Source organism: Vicia villosa, linkage group LG5, assembly GCF_029867415.1.
Source record: "Vicia villosa cultivar HV-30 ecotype Madison, WI linkage group LG5, Vvil1.0, whole genome shotgun sequence".
NCBI lineage: Eukaryota > Viridiplantae > Streptophyta > Magnoliopsida > Fabales > Fabaceae > Vicia > Vicia villosa.
Genome location: NC_081184.1, coordinates 171,649,752 through 171,670,486, shown reverse-complemented (window position 1 = coordinate 171,670,486; position 20,735 = coordinate 171,649,752). Strand labels below are relative to the sequence as shown.

Below are 20,735 nucleotides of genomic sequence, written 5' to 3'. Positions count from 1 at the left end.
TCGTTCAACGGTTTCCGTGTTTATGAGCTTGGGTTTGAATGGTTTAACGTAAAAGCGGGAATTAAAAGATATGAACATAAAAAGAATTCCCTCTTTGAATCCGAGAAAATTTGACAGGTTTGTGTTACAACCACTTATCAACTACCTAAACCTACTTATCAGTTACACTCAACCCAAATCACCCGTTAATATCTTCACGTATCGCTCACAACCTAGGCCATTTCTAACACAAAGCTGAGAGAACAATCATGTCATCTCGAAGGCGATGTCTCGCACAACTCCACAACACAGAAGCATTAAGCTTCGATACCCAAGTAAATATTTGGCCTAAATCTATCTCTAGAGTCCAAAATCTAACAGATAATCATCCTAGATAGAGATTCGAAAAGTATATGTTTATAGCAACCCAAACCATAAGCATAAAACAAAAAATCAAGGATAATCACCAATAATAATTTTTTTCAAATTTAAAATTAGTTGAAGTTTTAGGATTAATTCATTAACATTTTATTCTAAATAAACTTTTTAAGGTTATGTTCAATTGTGTTTCTAAAACTTATTCTAATGGTCGGTCTAGCAAGTAATTGTGGTAGCTCATGTGATGTATTAGGGTGTCAATTTGTACCCACTAATGTGAATTCACGCATGGCTAGAGACAGAGAATATGCCCCCTCGCCCCGTCTAGAGTATCATAACATCTTTGAAAATATATAACTTTAAATTTATATATTTTCATATAATTATCAAAACATATATTCAATGGTAGAAAAAGAGAGATAAAAATAATTATTTTAAAGCTTTTGAAGTATTGATTAAGTATCCTCAAAACTATAAATTTGTTAGATTAGTTTCTAGACTTCTTTGTTAGTTTTTGAATTTTTTACTATTAATTTTATTACAATAAAATATTTATTTATTTTTATTAAGTTCATTCGTTGGATCCGCAAGGACAAAACGAAAGAAAAATTCAAATTGTGAAAGACTTTGAAAATGAGGACGAGAAGTGATTTGATAGCGAGGATGGGACAAAGAATACATCTTCATCCTACACATTGACATCTTTATCAAATTCAAATGGGTGTCAAAATTTTCACATATTGTTAATTTACAATAAAATATTTATTTATTTTTATTATTTTCACATTTTGTTAATGGGTAAATTTACAAGTTACACTTTAACATATTTTTTTATTATAAATTTTAATATCTTTAATTAAAAGAAAATAAACTAAATAAAATATCACATCTCTATAAGACTTGCTAATAGATGTCTATAAATCTTCTTAAGCTCTGCCGCTGAATTCTGGGTTGGTTGTAAACAATGTATGTGTTGCATTATTGAAACATGTGTATTCTGTCAGAAAATATATGTATTGGTTTCTGTCCAAAAATATGAATATGTGGTGTTTGGCTGTGTGTCGTCGGTTGAAAACATGTGTATAGGTTAATGTTAGGAGTGAATTAATGGTAATTTAATGTGTTAGATTAACTACCTTTTGAGCTAAAAGTGAATAGATCTTGTGCATTTTACGGATTTTATAGTTAGAATTGGACTTTCAAGGTTCGAAGCTAATTTTAGAACAAATTGCATCACTTTGGGTGTTAATTGTGCAGATATTGAAGCTAAGAGGCAAAGACTAGGAAACACGCTGGCGTAAAGCTCTAGAGAGGAAGAATCACAAAGAAGGAAGAAGAATTAAAGGGCGAGCCGCGCCAATAAAGGGACGAGACGCGCCAAACTCTCTGTTTGGGTTCGCGCCGCGCCATTGCGTACCGAGGCGCGGTGGCTGCGTTACAAGGCCCAAAACTTATAAATAGAAGCCCTAGCTTCCAAGTAAAGAGAGATCCTTAGTGAGCGAAATTAGGAGAGCATTCTGAGTTTGCAATCAAGAACAACAATTTAAGGCCAATTCTTTACCAATCGAAGACATTCCATTGATGAAGATGAATCCCTCTATTAATTCTTGCGTGTTCTTCATGTCTATGGAGAGCTAAATTCCTCTTGTTGAGTTTAAGGTAGTACTTAACCTATGAATATACAATATCATTGATTCTTTCCTATGAACAATTGTTTGAATTTATTATCAATAAGAAACCTTGTTTTTACTTTACACCATTGTTGAATCTTTGATCGAAAGAAAGGATTTAACTTTTTCCCTAGGTTGCTATATTGATTCAATCCCAATTTGCAGAGATGGAATTGTGATTGAGTTTTCATAATTATCGTTCCTTATTACTATTATCGATATTGATATTTGGAGAGATCGAATCTCATATCGGTAAAAGTTTATCTAATTTGATTTGCAGACATGGAATCAGATTTGAGGATAAGTGAAGATAGTAATTCAAATGATTGTTCAATTGTGAATTAATTGATAAGTTGTATAGGAATAGGTTGATGAACTCTAAAGCTCAACATACCTCCTTAATCGTTAACAAACGTTCATTATTTGCATTTAAATTATTGTTTAAATTTGATAGTAACATAATCATAAAACAAATCCAATTACTTTTTCTAACTCAAAATAATTAACTATAGAACGGCAGTGATATTAACCAATCCCTGTGGATACGATATATTACCGAAAATATTTACCCACAAATACTTTCAACAAATTGGCGCCGTTGTCGGGGATTGGTGTCAATATTGCACGCATTGCAATAGTTTTTTATTTTGAGTTATTTCCTTATTTTTAGTTATTTACTTATTTTTAGATTTTTTTTTTGGTTTAGTTACTTATTTTAGTTTTTTTTTTGTTTAGTTACTTAAATTTAGATTTTTAGTTTAGTTCCTTTATTTTAGATTTTTAGTTAGTTACTTTATTTTAGATTTTGTTATTGCAATAGTCTTTTAATTTTGATTTTTTTTATTTATTATCATTATTTTTATCTTGTTATTTCACTTGTGTGCTAGTTTTGTAGATTTTTGTTTGTCGGAATGTTTGACCCAAACATAAATGCCAGGATTCATGCTCATAACGAGATCCTATTCCAACAAATGGAGTACCTCCTTCAAAGTGTGTCACAGTTCACACCTCAAGTTAATGAGTTTTATGATAGCGGATGGGGCACACCGGAAGATGCGATGGAGTATCATATGGCTAACCATGAGTATCAACAACAAGCCTTTCAACCTTACACTCAACCGTCGCCACAACAACAAGGAGGACAATCTAAGTTGGAAGAGACCATGAATCAGTTCATACAAATGTCAATGACAAATAAACAAGGGCTTTCACATTATAATCAAGGTTATCAAAGAAGACCCACTGAGTTAGAGGAAACCATGAATCAATTCATGCAACTCTCTTTATCCATTCAACAAAACCCGGAGACGCGAGATGTTCAACTTACCCAATTCTTAACCGAGCAAAACGAAAGTAAAATCCCAACTTTTCAAAACCCTACGACTTATGTAGAAACTTGCAATACTACTTCTATAAGGAGTGTAAAAGTGTTTGGTGAGGATGTTGGAAAGAAGAGAGTGGAAGAGGAAGTTGATGACAAGGAAGATGTTGTTGAAAAAGAAAATATAGAGCATATAAACATCAAGAAAAATATAGAAGTTGAGTATGAGCCCTCAATGAAACTACCTTATCCAAGACCTCCTAAAAAAGTAGATGATGTGTTAGTCGAAGGAACAAAAAAGGAGGATATAATCAAAAAAGTCGTGAATAAGTTAGAAACTTCAAAAGTTGAAACTTTTTCAAAAGAGAATAGGGTGGACTTAGAGTTGAAGAAGAGTAGTAATGCAAATGAGCATAAACTCTCATTGGAATTACTTCCTCCACAAGTTCCTAATAAAGAATGGAAGGAGAGTCATTGCTTTCGACCAATGGAAATGTTTAGCCGTTTGCAAATCACCATCCCATTTTTAGAAGGTTTAAGAGTTAAAGCCAAAATGTGTCAAATTCATCAAGGATAGGTTCTCATCGACGAAGAAATTAATGGATAAAGAGGTTATCTCTCTTGAGGAGAGGAAAAAACATATGAAGGAAGAAAGATCGCAAGTTGAAGTGGTAAGAATTAAGGATGAAGAAACCAAACAAGAAAACATGAAATACTTTTGGGGCTTCACATTGGTAAGAAAGGTGCCAAGAAAACGAGACAATGGTTGATGATTCAACCATGAATCGTCGAGCCATGCGACGTTAAACGAAGCGCTTCGTGGGAGGCAAACCACGCTTCTAATGTTTTATTTTGTTTTGTTTATTTTTATTTCAGGAAATAATAAGGGAACCTTTCTGGTGAAAGCTAGGAAGAGGCAATTGATATTGCAATACCCTCTGTGAGTCAACCCTCTCGGGCTTGTTACGAAACATTGAGGTCAATGTTTAGTTCAAGTTTGGGGGTGGATTTACTCTTTTGCATTTTTCAGTTTTCAGTTTATTATTTGTTTGTTTTATTCCCAGTTTAGTTCAAGTTTATTATTTGTTTGTTTTATCCCCAATTTAGAATGAGTAGTTTCTACAACATAATGAAAAGCTCGAGTGAAACAATGAGAATATCAACAATGGAGCAACATGTATGAAAGTGGTAGTGAGTGAATTTTCAAAAAAAAAAAAAAAATTTTTTTTTCAGTTTTCACTTTCTTTTTCAATAAGTAACAAGTCAGGTATGAATTTTCAAACTCAAACTTCTACTGTGTGCATGAAACGTAAGTTGTCAGTAAATACTTTGCAGAAGTTCTTTATGGTACACTATTCTGTTGGATCGGCTTAGCCTTAACCATTATGAGGAAAGCTTTCCATTGTTTACTATATGCAGGAGACCATCAATTATTTTGACTTGTTTGTATCATGCTAAACCGTTTGTCGCATCGCTTGTGGAAATCTGTGAAAGTGATTTAAGCATTTGTTTGAATCTGAGAGTTTTTTTTCTGAGTCGATTCCATCTTAAAAGAATTTTTCTGTGAGAGTGTGATCCCTTGCTAGCCATTCTTTGAGCCTGAGATCAAGGTAAAGTTCATCATATGCACCAAGGAAAAACCTGGTGAGTTTTGATCTCAATAAAAAAGTTTTGTTTTGGACCATCAACCATAAAATTTGGTGATGTGTTTTCTCTTTGACCTTCATAGAAGTAAGGGAGCATTCATATAATCTAAATACAGGTTGATCTCCAAGTTGGGGAGAGTCATGATCAAAAGAAGAGTAAGTTTGTATGTGGTAATTTGCAAAGAACGAAAGAAATTTGTAGCTTGAAAAAAAAGGGGGAAACAAAAGAAAAACAATGTTTGAAAGAAAACTATTGTTGAAAAAAAAAGAGAAACATCGAGCTACGAATGAAAAAGAAGAAGGGGTGAAAAAGTTGAAGGTATGAAGGAAAAGGAAAAGAGTTATGATTCGGATGCTTCCCTAAAATAGGAACAACCCCCGTTTGTCTTCTTTTCTTTGAATCTTAAACCACATTACAACCCTGGAAAGACCTTCTGATTCTCAGATTCCACAGGACTGGATGCAAACAACATGGTGAACGTATGATATGGATTTTTGTTGATTTAATTGTTTGGATGAGTGTTTAACCCCTCTATTATTCATCATACTTTTTGATGCGAGTGATTAGTGCTGATTCAATTGCAATTGTGTAGTGTTTTGAACTTCTGGAGGTAATTTCCTTTCAAAATTTGTTTCATGTATATGTTCTAAGTTTGCAGGGAGATGAGGAGTAGCCGAATTGGTTGCTGAATTGAACCACTTGAAAAAAAAAACCTTTGTGAAAAACTTGTGCATGATTATTGATATGTTGTGTTGAGGTAAGTAATTTTGTTTAGGGACAAACAAAACTCTAAGTTGGGGAGAGTTTGTTAGGAGTGAATTAATGGTAATTTAATGTGTTAGATTAACTACCTTTTGAGCTAAAAGTGAATAGATCTTGTGCATTTTACGGATTTTATAGTTAGAATTGAACTTTCAAGGTTCGAAGCTAATTTTAGAACAAATTGCATCACTTTGGGTGTTAATTGTGCAGATATTGAAGCTAAGAGGCAAAGACTAGGAAACACGCTGGCGTAAAGCTCTAGAGAGGAAGAATCACAAAGAAGGAAGAAGAATTAAAGGGCGAGCTGCGCCAATAAAGGGGCGAGACGCGCCAAACTCTCTGTTTGGGTTCGCGCCGCGCCATTGCGTACCGAGGCGCGGTGGTTGCGTTACAAGGCCCAAAACTTATAAATAGAAGCCCTAGCTTCCAAGTAAAGAGAGATCCTTAGTGAGCGAAATTAGGAGAGCATTCTGAGTTGCAGTCAAGAACAACAATTGAAGGCCAATTCTTTACCAATCGAAGACATTCCATTGATGAAGATGAATCCCTCTATTAATTCTTGTGTGTTCTTCATGTCTATGGAGAGCTAAATTCCTCTTGTTGAGTTTAAGGTAGTACTTAACCTATGAATATACAATATCATTGATTCTTTCCTATGAACAATTGTTTGAATTTATTATCAATAAGAAACCTTGTTTTTACTTTACACCATTGTTGAATCTTTGATCGAAAGAAAGGATTTAACTTTTTCCCTAGGTTGCTATATTGATTCAATCCCAATTTGCAGAGATGGAATTGTGATTGAGTTTTCATAATTATCGTTCCTTATTACTATTATCGATATTGATATTTGGAGAGATCGAATCTCATACCGGTAAAAGTTTATCTAATTTGATTTGCAGACATGGAATCAGATTTGAGGATAAGTGAAGATAGTAATTCAAATGATTGTTCAATTGTGAATTAATTGATAAGTTGTATAGGAATAGGTTGATGAACCCTAAAGCTCAACATACCTCCTTAATCGTTAACAAACGTTCATTATTTGCATTTAAATTATTGTTTAAATTTGATAGTATCATAATCATAAAACAAATCCAATTACTTTTTCTAACTCAAAATAATTAACTATAGAACGGCAGTGATATTAACCAATCCCTATGGATACGATATATTACCGAAAATATTTACCCACAAATACTTTCAACAGTTAAGTCGCAACATGAGTATGTAATATTAAAAAAATTCTCTTTGGTTGGAACCAATGTTTTAAAAATCATACCGAATCGTCCGGTTCAACCGATTGGACTGGGAACCGTAGGTGACTCCGATTCTGTCAGCTTTGTAAAACTGCATGTGGGTCAAAACCAAATTAAAATTGGAAAAACTGGATTAAAACGTTCACAATCGTTTGAACCAAAGAACCGGAGTCGATTTTGTAATCCTCGTCTAGTTCAAATAAATGCTTGTCATTGGCCCATTTTAGTATTTTTTTTATTAAAAAATTGAAAATGACTAATATGTTAGCATCAATACTTAGAGTATGTTCCCTTCGCAAAAATGACCTTCTTGTATAACACAAAAGAGTGTATCATTATATTGTGTAATTATGTCTACCATTAATCTCATGGTATTAAGTTTGTAATAGATTTTTAAAACATTTATTTTATTAGTTGTGAACATATGATTATGTAACTTATCCATCAAATTTAGCTTTATATTTTTAATTTAATTTTGTTTAGGGACAAACAAAACTCTAAGTTGGGGAGAGTTTGTTAGGAGTGAATTAATGGTAATTTAATGTGTTAGATTAACTACCTTTTGAGCTAAAAGTGAATAGATCTTGTGCATTTTACGGATTTTATAGTTAGAATTGAACTTTCAAGGTTCGAAGCTAATTTTAGAACAAATTGCATCACTTTGGGTGTTAATTGTGCAGATATTGAAGCTAAGAGGCAAAGACTAGGAAACACGCTGGCGTAAAGCTCTAGAGAGGAAGAATCACAAAGAAGGAAGAAGAATTAAAGGGCGAGCTGCGCCAATAAAGGGGCGAGACGCGCCAAACTCTCTGTTTGGGTTCGCGCCGCGCCATTGCGTACCGAGGCGCGGTGGTTGCGTTACAAGGCCCAAAACTTATAAATAGAAGCCCTAGCTTCCAAGTAAAGAGAGATCCTTAGTGAGCGAAATTAGGAGAGCATTCTGAGTTGCAGTCAAGAACAACAATTGAAGGCCAATTCTTTACCAATCGAAGACATTCCATTGATGAAGATGAATCCCTCTATTAATTCTTGTGTGTTCTTCATGTCTATGGAGAGCTAAATTCCTCTTGTTGAGTTTAAGGTAGTACTTAACCTATGAATATACAATATCATTGATTCTTTCCTATGAACAATTGTTTGAATTTATTATCAATAAGAAACCTTGTTTTTACTTTACACCATTGTTGAATCTTTGATCGAAAGAAAGGATTTAACTTTTTCCCTAGGTTGCTATATTGATTCAATCCCAATTTGCAGAGATGGAATTGTGATTGAGTTTTCATAATTATCGTTCCTTATTACTATTATCGATATTGATATTTGGAGAGATCGAATCTCATACCGGTAAAAGTTTATCTAATTTGATTTGCAGACATGGAATCAGATTTGAGGATAAGTGAAGATAGTAATTCAAATGATTGTTCAATTGTGAATTAATTGATAAGTTGTATAGGAATAGGTTGATGAACCCTAAAGCTCAACATACCTCCTTAATCGTTAACGAATTGGTTGCTGAATTGAACCACTTGAAAAAAAAACCTTTGTGAAAAACTTGTGCATGATTATTGATATGTTGTGTTGAGGTAAGTAATTTTGTTTAGGGACAAACAAAACTCTAAGTTGGGGAGAGTTTGTTAGGAGTGAATTAATGGTAATTTAATGTGTTAGATTAACTACCTTTTGAGCTAAAAGTGAATAGATCTTGTGCATTTTACGGATTTTATAGTTAGAATTGAACTTTCAAGGTTCGAAGCTAATTTTAGAACAAATTGCATCACTTTGGGTGTTAATTGTGCAGATATTGAAGCTAAGAGGCAAAGACTAGGAAACACGCTGGCGTAAAGCTCTAGAGAGGAAGAATCACAAAGAAGGAAGAAGAATTAAAGGGCGAGCTGCGCCAATAAAGGGGCGAGACGCGCCAAACTCTCTGTTTGGGTTCGCGCCGCGCCATTGCGTACCGAGGCGCGGTGGTTGCGTTACAAGGCCCAAAACTTATAAATAGAAGCCCTAGCTTCCAAGTAAAGAGAGATCCTTAGTGAGCGAAATTAGGAGAGCATTCTGAGTTGCAGTCAAGAACAACAATTGAAGGCCAATTCTTTACCAATCGAAGACATTCCATTGATGAAGATGAATCCCTCTATTAATTCTTGTGTGTTCTTCATGTCTATGGAGAGCTAAATTCCTCTTGTTGAGTTTAAGGTAGTACTTAACCTATGAATATACAATATCATTGATTCTTTCCTATGAACAATTGTTTGAATTTATTATCAATAAGAAACCTTGTTTTTACTTTACACCATTGTTGAATCTTTGATCGAAAGAAAGGATTTAACTTTTTCCCTAGGTTGCTATATTGATTCAATCCCAATTTGCAGAGATGGAATTGTGATTGAGTTTTCATAATTATCGTTCCTTATTACTATTATCGATATTGATATTTGGAGAGATCGAATCTCATACCGGTAAAAGTTTATCTAATTTGATTTGCAGACATGGAATCAGATTTGAGGATAAGTGAAGATAGTAATTCAAATGATTGTTCAATTGTGAATTAATTGATAAGTTGTATAGGAATAGGTTGATGAACCCTAAAGCTCAACATACCTCCTTAATCGTTAACAAACGTTCATTATTTGCATTTAAATTATTGTTTAAATTTGATAGTATCATAATCATAAAACAAATCCAATTACTTTTTCTAACTCAAAATAATTAACTATAGAACGGCAGTGATATTAACCAATCCCTATGGATACGATATATTACCGAAAATATTTACCCACAAATACTTTCAACAGTTAAGTCGCAACATGAGTATGTAATATTAAAAAAATTCTCTTTGGTTGGAACCAATGTTTTAAAAATCATACCGAATCGTCCGGTTCAACCGATTGGACTGGGAACCGTAGGTGACTCCGATTCTGTCAGCTTTGTAAAACTGCATGTGGGTCAAAACCAAATTAAAATTGGAAAAACTGGATTAAAACGTTCACAATCGTTTGAACCAAAGAACCGGAGTCGATTTTGTAATCCTCGTCTAGTTCAAATAAATGCTTGTCATTGGCCCATTTTAGTATTTTTTTTATTAAAAAATTGAAAATGACTAATATGTTAGCATCAATACTTAGAGTATGTTCCCTTCGCAAAAATGACCTTCTTGTATAACACAAAAGAGTGTATCATTATATTGTGTAATTATGTCTACCATTAATCTCATGGTATTAAGTTTGTAATAGATTTTTAAAACATTTATTTTATTAGTTGTGAACATATGATTATGTAACTTATCCATCAAATTTAGCTTTATATTTTTAATTTATTCAATAAACGGTTCGATGGTAGGTACAACCAGTTGAACCAATTGAACCAAAAGTCTTGTCGATTTGATATCCGTCTGATTTTTAAAACATTGGTTGAAACTATCAACTAAGGTAAATACTAACTTTTTACTAACTTTTTACCTCGAGTAATAAAAAATATTAAGAGATAGAGTTGTGCGCGCTTTTGAATATACAAAAATCTAGTTTTGGGTGATAAAACCCATGACTGGTACAACTTTCCTCTTGGTTGGTATATCAACATATGGAAACATGGTGTACTTTCCATGACACTCTTCTTTACAGTAAACCGAGATAAAACCCCTTTCCTAATCGGGGCAAAAACACTTATTTGTAGTAGTGCTTGTTTGTTTGTAAACAGAACTCTGTGATTGATTTTTAGTCACAATATAAAGCAAACTGAGATTACCAATTGAAATTTTAAGATTTATTAATAGAGAAAAGAAAGCGGTTCTAATTTGGCACATTGAGAATTTAACACCTATAACTTACTCAAAAGAATTATGTTCTCTTTATTTCTTTACCAACTTTCAAATTCATGATTTTCAAATAATAGGATATCTTCTAAATTAAAATTCAAAGAAGTTGGGTTAATGATTCAGAAACTACATTCAACCAAACCGCTTTAATAAAACAAATGATTTCTGTTTATTTAAAACTAGTTTAAAATCAAGGTTTAAATGCATTTTTGGTCCCCTATTTTTTAATTTTTATAAATTTTAGTCCCACTATTTATAATCCGCCTTTTGGGTCCCATGATTGAGATAAATGAATAATTTTAATTATATTTTTTTTATGATTGAGATAAATGAATAATTTTAATTTTTTTTTAAATAATTAGTCAAAATGACTAAATAAAACATATTGGGCCAATCCCTTGTAAGCCCATTTGTGTTGATTATTATTGCCTTTATCTCTGAATCTTGGTAGAAGAAACACATATGGTGTTAAGAAAAATGACATCATTAAATGTTTTACAATCAAAAGAGAAATCTTATTTACAACATATATTCATATGGAGGAGTCTTCTCAAGAACCAATTCATGTAAATTAAGTTTTAATTATAAAATCTTTATTTAGTATCTCTAAGTTATTTCAGTACTTTTACATTTTAACCTGCTACAAGTGATTATCCACCCACCCATTTTAAGGAATTGATGAACTTTCCAAAGAACCTTGGTGCTCTTAGTGTTGGTGTGCATGTGTATAGGCATCACAAAAGAAGTATATTAACATAACTAGCTTTATCCATTTCTTCTTCCAACCCCTCTAATTTCTAGTAAATATCTAATATAAGCAACATAATCATCTTAATTGAATCGTTTAACTTCCCCACACGACCAAGCAAATTAACCATGGTGGAATAATGTTGAATCATACTATAATCCTTCATCAACTCAAAGTAATACTTACCCTTCTCTACCAACCTTGTAGAAAAGATGGGATTAAGTGTGACTGATGCCGTCTTTAATGCTTTAAGCAAAGAAGGTTGAAAATGTTTAGTCCCGCGTCGTTTTCACAGAGAAATGTTCAAGAGTTGATAGAGTTCAAACAAACATCACTAAATGAATACCTGTGGTCTCATGGGATTTTTGATTGTATTGGGCCTTTAATCCCAAAAATTAGTCATCTTTTAAAATGGAGGATTAAAATTTTTATACCAAAACTGCTAAGTCTAAAATTAATTTGTAGGTATAAATCAGCCATTTTCATTTATAAATCGATTATAAATTTTTGTTTTCTAAATATTAAAGTAGAGAGAATGCCAAAAGTCTAAAATAACGAAATAATTATGTAACATGTAACAATAAATTTATAATTTTTTTAATAAAAAAATATAGAAAAATAAATTAGGAGAAAAGATTATACATATATTATTTAATTCTTAGTTACACTTTTAACTCTAGTATACGAATAAATATAGTAAAAATAAGATGGTGTAGAATTGAGATAGAAAGTAAAATACTAATAGAGAGTTTTTGTAAAAAAAATGTTAACAAATAAAAATCAATTCAAAGCATTAACTGTGAGAAAATATTTATATAGCATCATTTTTACATTTTTACACAACTTCATAATTAACACATGTGATCATATTTTGTATGATGTTATGAACAAAACCTCTTAATTAACACATGTCAACATTTTGGTGTGAGTGTTACAAACAAAATTATAAAATATATAAAATTTGCATGTTATTTATGTTGGACATGAATTTTTTATTTTCATCTGGTTATATCGCATAATGTTTATGAATGAATATTAACATTCATACATACAAATATTATAAGATAGATTTATGGGTGTAATCGATTTGATTTGGATTGATTTTTCGTTAAAAAAGATCTTAACCCATAATTCCTCCATCGGTTTAGTTTGGTTCGATTTTTAACATTTTAAAAAATGAAATCGAACCAAACTAATTAATTTGGTTTTGTTTGATTTGATTCAGTTGATCGGTTTTTAATGATTTTTTCAAACATTACCTTGCGGTTCCTCAAAATACTGAGAGTGGTAATTGTAGAGAAAATTTAGGTAATCCGTCTATCTAGGATTATAGGATTGTAACAAGAGTACTTTAGTCTATACAGTGCAACAACGAAGTTACGGTATTGACTAAATTGGTCACCGGCGACGGCGCCTAGAATTTGATGCGTTTGCAAGTGCACGAAAATATCGAAGTAATATAAAATATTGTCAAACTCACATAGACCAATAGTCAATTTTATCGTTATCTATTATTGTTTTGTAAATCTAAGGCTATTAGAAAGGATTTTTAGTTACAAAAGGAATTTTAAAACAAGAAAATAAAATTTGATTAAGAAAATACTAATAAAAACGAGACCGAAACGTGGTTTAAAGCGTACATCTAGGACTTATTGGTGTAAGCCCTAGAGGCCAATACTTATGGTACTTGTATCGAATTATTTATTAATAATAAAGGGCATTTTTTTATTATGTTTGTTTTTCCAAAATAATAAAGTCCATAGAATAGCTAAGTCTGTTTAATGAAATGTTAAGTGCAACTTAATCTTGAGATCCCATTAAACATAAGGACACTATTCTTAAACTCTCCATAGTCGAGCTTTATTGTGAAGCGGGATAACATTAAAGCATCAAGACTATTATGAAGATAGATTGATGATCGCATCTCATGGATCATGGATAAAGAGTTATCAAGTCTTGACATAGATATAAATATTAGGAGTAATTAATATTTATACTAGATTGGCCCGCTATGAGAATACTACATAGAATATTAGCAAAGTGTCATAAGTTATTCTCATGGTGATAAGTAGTGTATACCACCCTTCAACCTAAAACCACTATGGACCCTAGATGTGGAGTCAAGTGCTTTATTGTTGATCAAACATTGTCAGTAACTGGATGACCATAAAGACAGTTGATGGGTACTTCATAAAGCATGTTGAGGGACATGAATGACCAAGATGGAATTTGCCCATTCTCCATAATAGGATACATGTCCAAGGGCCCAATATTGAACTGGACAATGGTGACACGGTCTATGCCTTGTGTTCAATATAGATATAAAGGCAAAAGGGTAATTGTACACACAAGCATTATCACAGAAAGATTTTTTGTCAGATCACATGACATTTTCGTGACTTGGGTAGCATTGATGTGTTGCTAGATACTGCCCACTGTTTATTGTGTTAAATGTGTGATTTAATATAATTGTCAACGTCGCGAAAACCTACAAGGTCACACAAATAAGGACAAGTAAATGAGCGACAGGGTAAATAAGGAACACCGTAAGGTGCGGTGTACTTAAGTGAATTCAGAATGTGGTAAGGTATCACACGTTTAAGTGATATACAACTTAATTGGGCTTTTAGCTTGCAGCCTTAATTGTACGTTTAGCTTGTAGCCGACACAAGTGGTTCTATAAATAGAGCCCTTATGCTGACGCATTTCACTTGATGAAAATTCAGTCTGAGAAATCCTAGGCGTATTTTCTTCTCTCTCACTCAAAGTCGTCAGTAAGACTGAAGGGATATGTTTGTGAGTTATTGACAATGATTTGGACATTATTGTTGTTCTAAAGAGAAGAATAGACATAGTGGTTTTGGAAGACAAAAGTTGAGGAAGTTGGTGGAAACTAAGAAGAAGAAGAAGAAGAAGAAGAAGAAGAAGAAGAAGAAGAAGAAGAAGTTCCTGGGAGAGAAAAGGTGGCAAATAATTAAAAAGACAAATATACCCTTAATTGTAGTGATATGTTAAACTTTAAGAAAAATGACAAGGTAATGATTTTGGCTATGTTTGGAATGATGAAATATGATGGAATTGAGCATATAATGGAATGAAATAAAGTTATGTTCCATCGTTTGGATTGGTAAAAAGATGATGAAATTGGACGAAATATTATGGGATGCATTTCATCCAATTCCATTACTTACCCTTATTTTTGTTCCTTTCGATTTGAACAGAATAACATCTTTTTTTGCTATATTCTATCCTATAACATCCAAATAATGGATGGGTTATTTATTTTGCTCTTCTCTATTCCATTTTGTTCCGCTTGAAATATCTGAACATAGTTTCATAGATTCTTTTATTAAAAAGAGCATAACTAAAATAACATTTTCGTAAAAGTAAAACTTCTTATAAAAATGAGAAAGTGTTAAAAAGAGGAGAAATTAACTTGCCACCCTCTAACTTATCCCTAGTACCCCCAATTTTGCATGTTTTTACCATTATACCCTTGCCTAAAATTATCGAATTTCAAAAGTATGAGTTTTTATTGGAAATTTCAAAACTATACCAAAAATTTCAAAATTTCCATGAGTTTTTACTAGAAACCATGAGTTTTTACTAGAAACCATGAGTTTTTACCGGAAGTTTATGGTAAAAACCCATGAAAATTTTACCAGCAATTTCGAAATGTGTGCGATTTTACCACAAATTTTTGGTAAAAACTCTTGTATTTTTTACCAAAGTTTAGACATACATATTTCTAAAAATTTTGAATGAACTATCGAAAATTTTGTTCAGCAATTTTTTTTATTTTTATCAAAGGTATTTTAGCATTATGAAAATATCGGGGGTGTCAAGTTTTAAATTTGGGGTGGCAGGTTAAATCCTCTAAAAGAGAGTCTTCTTAGTATACAATTGTGATGGTTGGGCCATTCATCTAACAATGCGTGAAGTTTGGATTTTGTAAAACCGAATATTGTTTATGTGGAACAAAGTTTGGCATCATTGTCGTCAATGACCAGAATCAGAGTTTCAAAGCTTCATGGATTTCTCAAAAGCCTTTTCATTCCTTCTCCTTTCACAAAAACCCATTTCCTTCATCAACCTCAACACGCACAATCAAATTCAACCAAACCCGTCACTCCATTCAACCAGAAATACAACTTGACATGTGCACCTCTGGTGCTCTCACGCTGCATTAAGGCTTCTATTGGTCCAACTCCCAAATAAATCACTAGCATATCCACTACTTGCCTCCTCGCGTATGATCCTAGAATGATTAAGTAACCTTCCTCTGATGGGAAGGTTTGAGAGGTAAGCGATATCATATGATGTAATCGTTATCTCGCCAATTAGGAAGTGGAAAGATGATAGCAAATGGCATATGCATGTCATAGCTGATGATGTTGTACCCGAAAGCACATAGACCAACAAGATAGAAGTTCCATCCATTTTCCTTGAAAAAAACATAAAAAAAGATATTAGTGCATCGAGATGGAAAAGAATTCGGATATGCGTCTTCAAACACTATAAAGGACTCATTTCAGAGATGTTTCTCCAAAAAACTTTGTGTTCTGCTTCAATGGCTGCAACATGTCCTACACTTGCCCTAACCATTCAAAAAACCATTTCAATCATCCAAATCATTTTCAAAGATACGTCTTTTGGAAAATACATTTTCAAACTAAATTTAGTCATAAAAATTTATTCTAAAAATATATTTTCAAACTAAATTTAGTCATAAAAATGAAATTTGACTCAAAAACAAATAAATAGTGTATATTTGGACGTGTAAATCCACCTCTAAAATTTGAAGGTATGTTTGTATTTTCATGTTGCATTTAAGAAATCCCCAAACACAATTGTGTTTCACATCATTGTCGTCAATGACCAGAATCAGAGTTTCAAACCCTCACAGATTTCTTAAAAACCTCTTCGCTCCTTCTCCTTCCACCAAAACCTTCCATTCCCTTCATCAACCTCAACACACACAATCAAATTCAAACAAACCCAACACTCCATTTCGCAGCAAAACCACCCAGAAACCCACGAAATCCAAGAAAAACGGTTCACATTCTCCTCCTCCTGTTACCAGAGAATACATGAGGAACGTAATTGGGAATATTCACAAAACCCTAAAGTATTCATCTTGGGATTCCGCTGAGCGAGAGCTTGAAAATCTCCCTTTGAAATGGGACTCATACACTGTGAATCAGGTTCTGAAATCACACCCTCCAATGGAAAAAGCATGGTTGTTCTTCAATTGGGCTTCTCGTCTCAAAGGGTTCAAGCACGACCAATTCACTTGCACAACCATGCTTGATATTTTCGGTGAAGCAGGGAGAATTTCCTCCATGAAACATGTTTTCAATCATATGCAAGAGAAAGGGATTACGATTGATTCTGTTACTTACACTTCGATGATGCATTGGCTTTCGAGTTCCGGGAATGTGGATGAGGCAATTGCGTTGTGGGATGAAATGAAATCGAAGGGATGTTACCCAACTGTTGTTTCTTACACTGCTTTTATCAAGATTCTGTTTGATAATCATAGAGTTAAGGAAGCTACTGGTGTTTACAAGGAGATGCTTCAATCTGGTTGTGTTCCGAATTGCTACACTTATACAGTTCTCATGGATCATCTCATTGGCTCTGGTTAGTGTTGCCATCAACCTGTTTGTTATATTGCCTCTGAGAGCATGCAAGTGTATTTTTTTGTTGGTCTTTTTATCCTCTTTACGGATACCAAGTTATAACTCCAGCTGAACTTACCACGATTCTTTGCATTTGAGTTTGACGCGTAAATCATAAGTATCTTACATTCACATTCATGAATTCTTCTTAGGACTTATTGAGAACTCAATAATATAAGTACAAAACCATTTAAAAATAAAGGATATGAATAGAAGCATGACCTTGGATAGAACATTATGCGGAAGTTGATCCATGTAGCCGACTGCCCGACCCCACTTAGTGGGATAAGACTTGGTTGTTGTATCTTGCCTGCATTATTTATAAGAGAAGAGTGTATTGCTTCTTCCGTTTAAAAGTTTCAGCTGATCAGAATGATAGGATAGGGTTTTGTGCCGTGCATTTTTTGCTTAGTTAAGTTGAAAAACGTCTAACTAACTGCTTCACCTTATCACCTGTCCTAGTTTGTTTAGTATTTCGTTTATGAAAATTTTAATTCTTGCTTTTGTGCATTTTAGGAAAGTGCAAAGAAGCTCTTGAGATTTTTGAAAGGATGCAAGAGGCTGGAGTTGAACCTGATAAAGCCGCATGTAATATTCTGATTGAAAAGTGTTCTAAAGTTGGTGGGACTGAGTTCATGACCCATATACTTCGGTATATGAAAGAAAACCATTATGTTCTTCGTTACCATGTTTTTGTGGAAGCAATTGAAGCTTTTAAAATTGCTGGTGAGAGTGATACTCTTCTAAGGCTAGTCAATCCACACTTTTATTTGGATTGTATTTTTAGGAAGAAGGCAAATGACAGTGACAAAGTCATTGATGATTCCTCTGCTAATATTGATAAAGAACTTTTATTTGCTCTCTTGAAAAGTAGAAAGGTTGTTGCTATTGACCACTTACTTCAAGCAATGATGGATAAGAAAATAGTTGTAGATAATAAGGTTATCTCAACCATTATAGAGGTCAATTGTAATTGTTCTCGGCCTGATGGTGCTTTGTTGGCTTTTAAGTATAGTGTAACGTTGGGAATAAGTCTTGAGAGAACAGGATATATTTCCTTAGTGGGATTGTTAAACAGATCAAATATGTTTCCAAAACTGGTGGAAATTGTTGGGGAAATGACTAGAGCTGGGCATTCTCTTGGAATCTATTTGGCGTCGCTTTTAATTTATAGGCTTGGTTGTGCTAGGCAGCCATCTATCGCTTTGAAGATTTTCAATTTATTACCTGATAATCATAAGTGTATTGCTTCGTACACTGCTTTAATTAGTGTTTACTTATCTGCTAAAAGAGTTACTAAGGCACTTGGAATTTACAAAATCATGCATCGAAAAGGAATTTGTCCTACATCAGGCACTTATAATATATTAGTAGCTGGTTTGGAAAAAAATGGCAGATATTCTGAAGCAGAACTTCATAGGAAAGCAAAGAAGAGCCTACATTCTAATATTGGTTCTCGAGAAAATCTTTCCATAGAGGGAAAGATATGTAACCTTCTATTTGCTGGGGATGTAATACTTTGAATTTGATGCACTAAGAATTCTCATTGTTGATTCAAGATGAGGGCATGTTAAGCAGTTGCTATTGGAGAATCAAATATGTCATTTGTGCCGCATGGCACGAGCTGCTTTTTTGTTGAGAAGTCATGCATGTTTTGATCCCAAGATCAAGTTCATGAGATATTCCAACACAGTCTAACTGTACATGTCTATCTGCCTTTGCAACATCTTGCAGGAAATGCTTTGGAATAGTTTAACTTGAGAACCAATATTGGCTAATATTCCGAAGCAGAACTTCATGTTGATTAGATGCCAACACGGTATAACTGTACATAAAACAAGAACTCTGTAAAGGATGCTCCTATGCTGCTGCTCATAACCTTGATGTCCCAGCCAGAGACATGATGTGGGGGCACTGCTCTACGCACATAGTACTGAAAAGTCCCTGACTTACGCTGTTACGCATGGTTACTTTTAAAGTATGTCTTCTCCATCATAGGCATCCATGGAATTTTTTGGAAACCAGTCTAATTCAATGGCAATTTTTCTTTCAACTGAGCAGGTGTCAATTACATGGATGAGCAAGATCCAAGTGTGAAATTTCCATTATTCATTTCCATGGGAAAATTAGGACTTATCTTCCTCTCTCGTTGTCAATGGTGCCACACAAGTGTAGTAGTTTATTTTATCTACTTCTAGTCTTATATAAATGATAAATATCTTTTTATCCTCATCTTCTTTTGTGCTTGTTTGCGCGCATATTAATGAATAGTTATGAGGATATACCTATGAGAAACAGATTTTTTGTGATTTTTGTGATGATCCTTTAGTTTTAGTTGAACATCTAACATATTTATATTTAAGCTTTGTTTAGACTAGTTTTTGCTTAAGCATACATAATACAGAGAATATGAAATGTAAGTTTAACAAAAGAAACGTTTCTAACCTATCGGTGAAAGTTGAAAATCATATTATTCTTCAAATCACACGATTTAAATATTTTGGGTCCAATACAAAAATGATGGGGAAATAGAATGGGATGTAAATCATTGAATTCAAACGGGGTGATTGAAATGGATGAGAGCTTTAGAGATTTTATGTGGTAAGACCTACGTTGTTGTATAAGACAAAATGTTGGGTGTTTAAGAATCAATACAAGAATAAAGTAGGTGTAGCAGAGATGATACTACATTTGATAAATAGTAAGACTAGACGTTTGATGAATAGTAAGACTAGCCAGGATATGATTAGAGATGAAAATATATTAGAGAATACATATAGCAGAGAAATGGTAAACGTTTGATGAATAGTAAGACTAGACATGATATGATTTAGGGGTGTTCGTGGTGTGGTTTAGTTCGGTTTTAAGCATAAAAGTCATCCTAACCGCGAGATAAAAATGCATGTGGTTCGGTTTGGTTCAGTTAATTTTTAAAAAGTCATCCAAACCAAACCAAACCAAACCAATTAGGTTAGGATCGGTTCGGTGGGTTGCGGTTTACACCATAAAATAAAAAGGTGAACTCTTATCTACCCAACTCAAAAAGTTGGGTAAGGTTACATTCTGTGTAAAATGTCTTGAAAACAACAATCAATTGTAATATTTAATAAATAATTAATTGTGTTAAAATTAAATGGCATCATATGATTGGTTGAATGTACACTACCCAACTTTTTGTGATGGGTAGAGAAGTTGTCCCCAAATAAAAATGTACTGAAATAAAAAAAGGAAAATAATTCATTATTCCATACATATATTACAGTACCATAAAAAAAAAGTTTTTCATACTAATTACAACAAAATAATTCATTCTTCTATACATGTATTTTACACCAAAATTACTACCATATAAGTATCAGTATCATATATTTTACAGTACCATATCATGTATTTTACATATACTACATACTAAATTACTAATATAACTTCAGTTTTTCATACTACATACTATATACAGTTTTTCATACTAATAA

The 20,735-nt window shown here is 33.1% G+C and overlaps 1 protein-coding gene across 1 annotated transcript; it reads left to right on the top strand.

Annotated features, from left to right (window-relative positions):
- The first annotated feature begins 16,383 nt into the window (after window positions 1-16,383).
- LOC131603961 (pentatricopeptide repeat-containing protein At2g01390) lies at window positions 16,384-20,102 on the top strand. Its single transcript, XM_058876441.1, has 2 exons — window positions 16,384-17,224; window positions 17,779-20,102. Exons 1-2 carry the CDS (start codon window positions 16,402-16,404, stop codon window positions 18,783-18,785), a joined length of 1,830 nt encoding a protein of 609 aa, XP_058732424.1. The 5' UTR covers window positions 16,384-16,401; the 3' UTR covers window positions 18,786-20,102.
- Window positions 20,103-20,735: the final 633 nt, after the last annotated feature.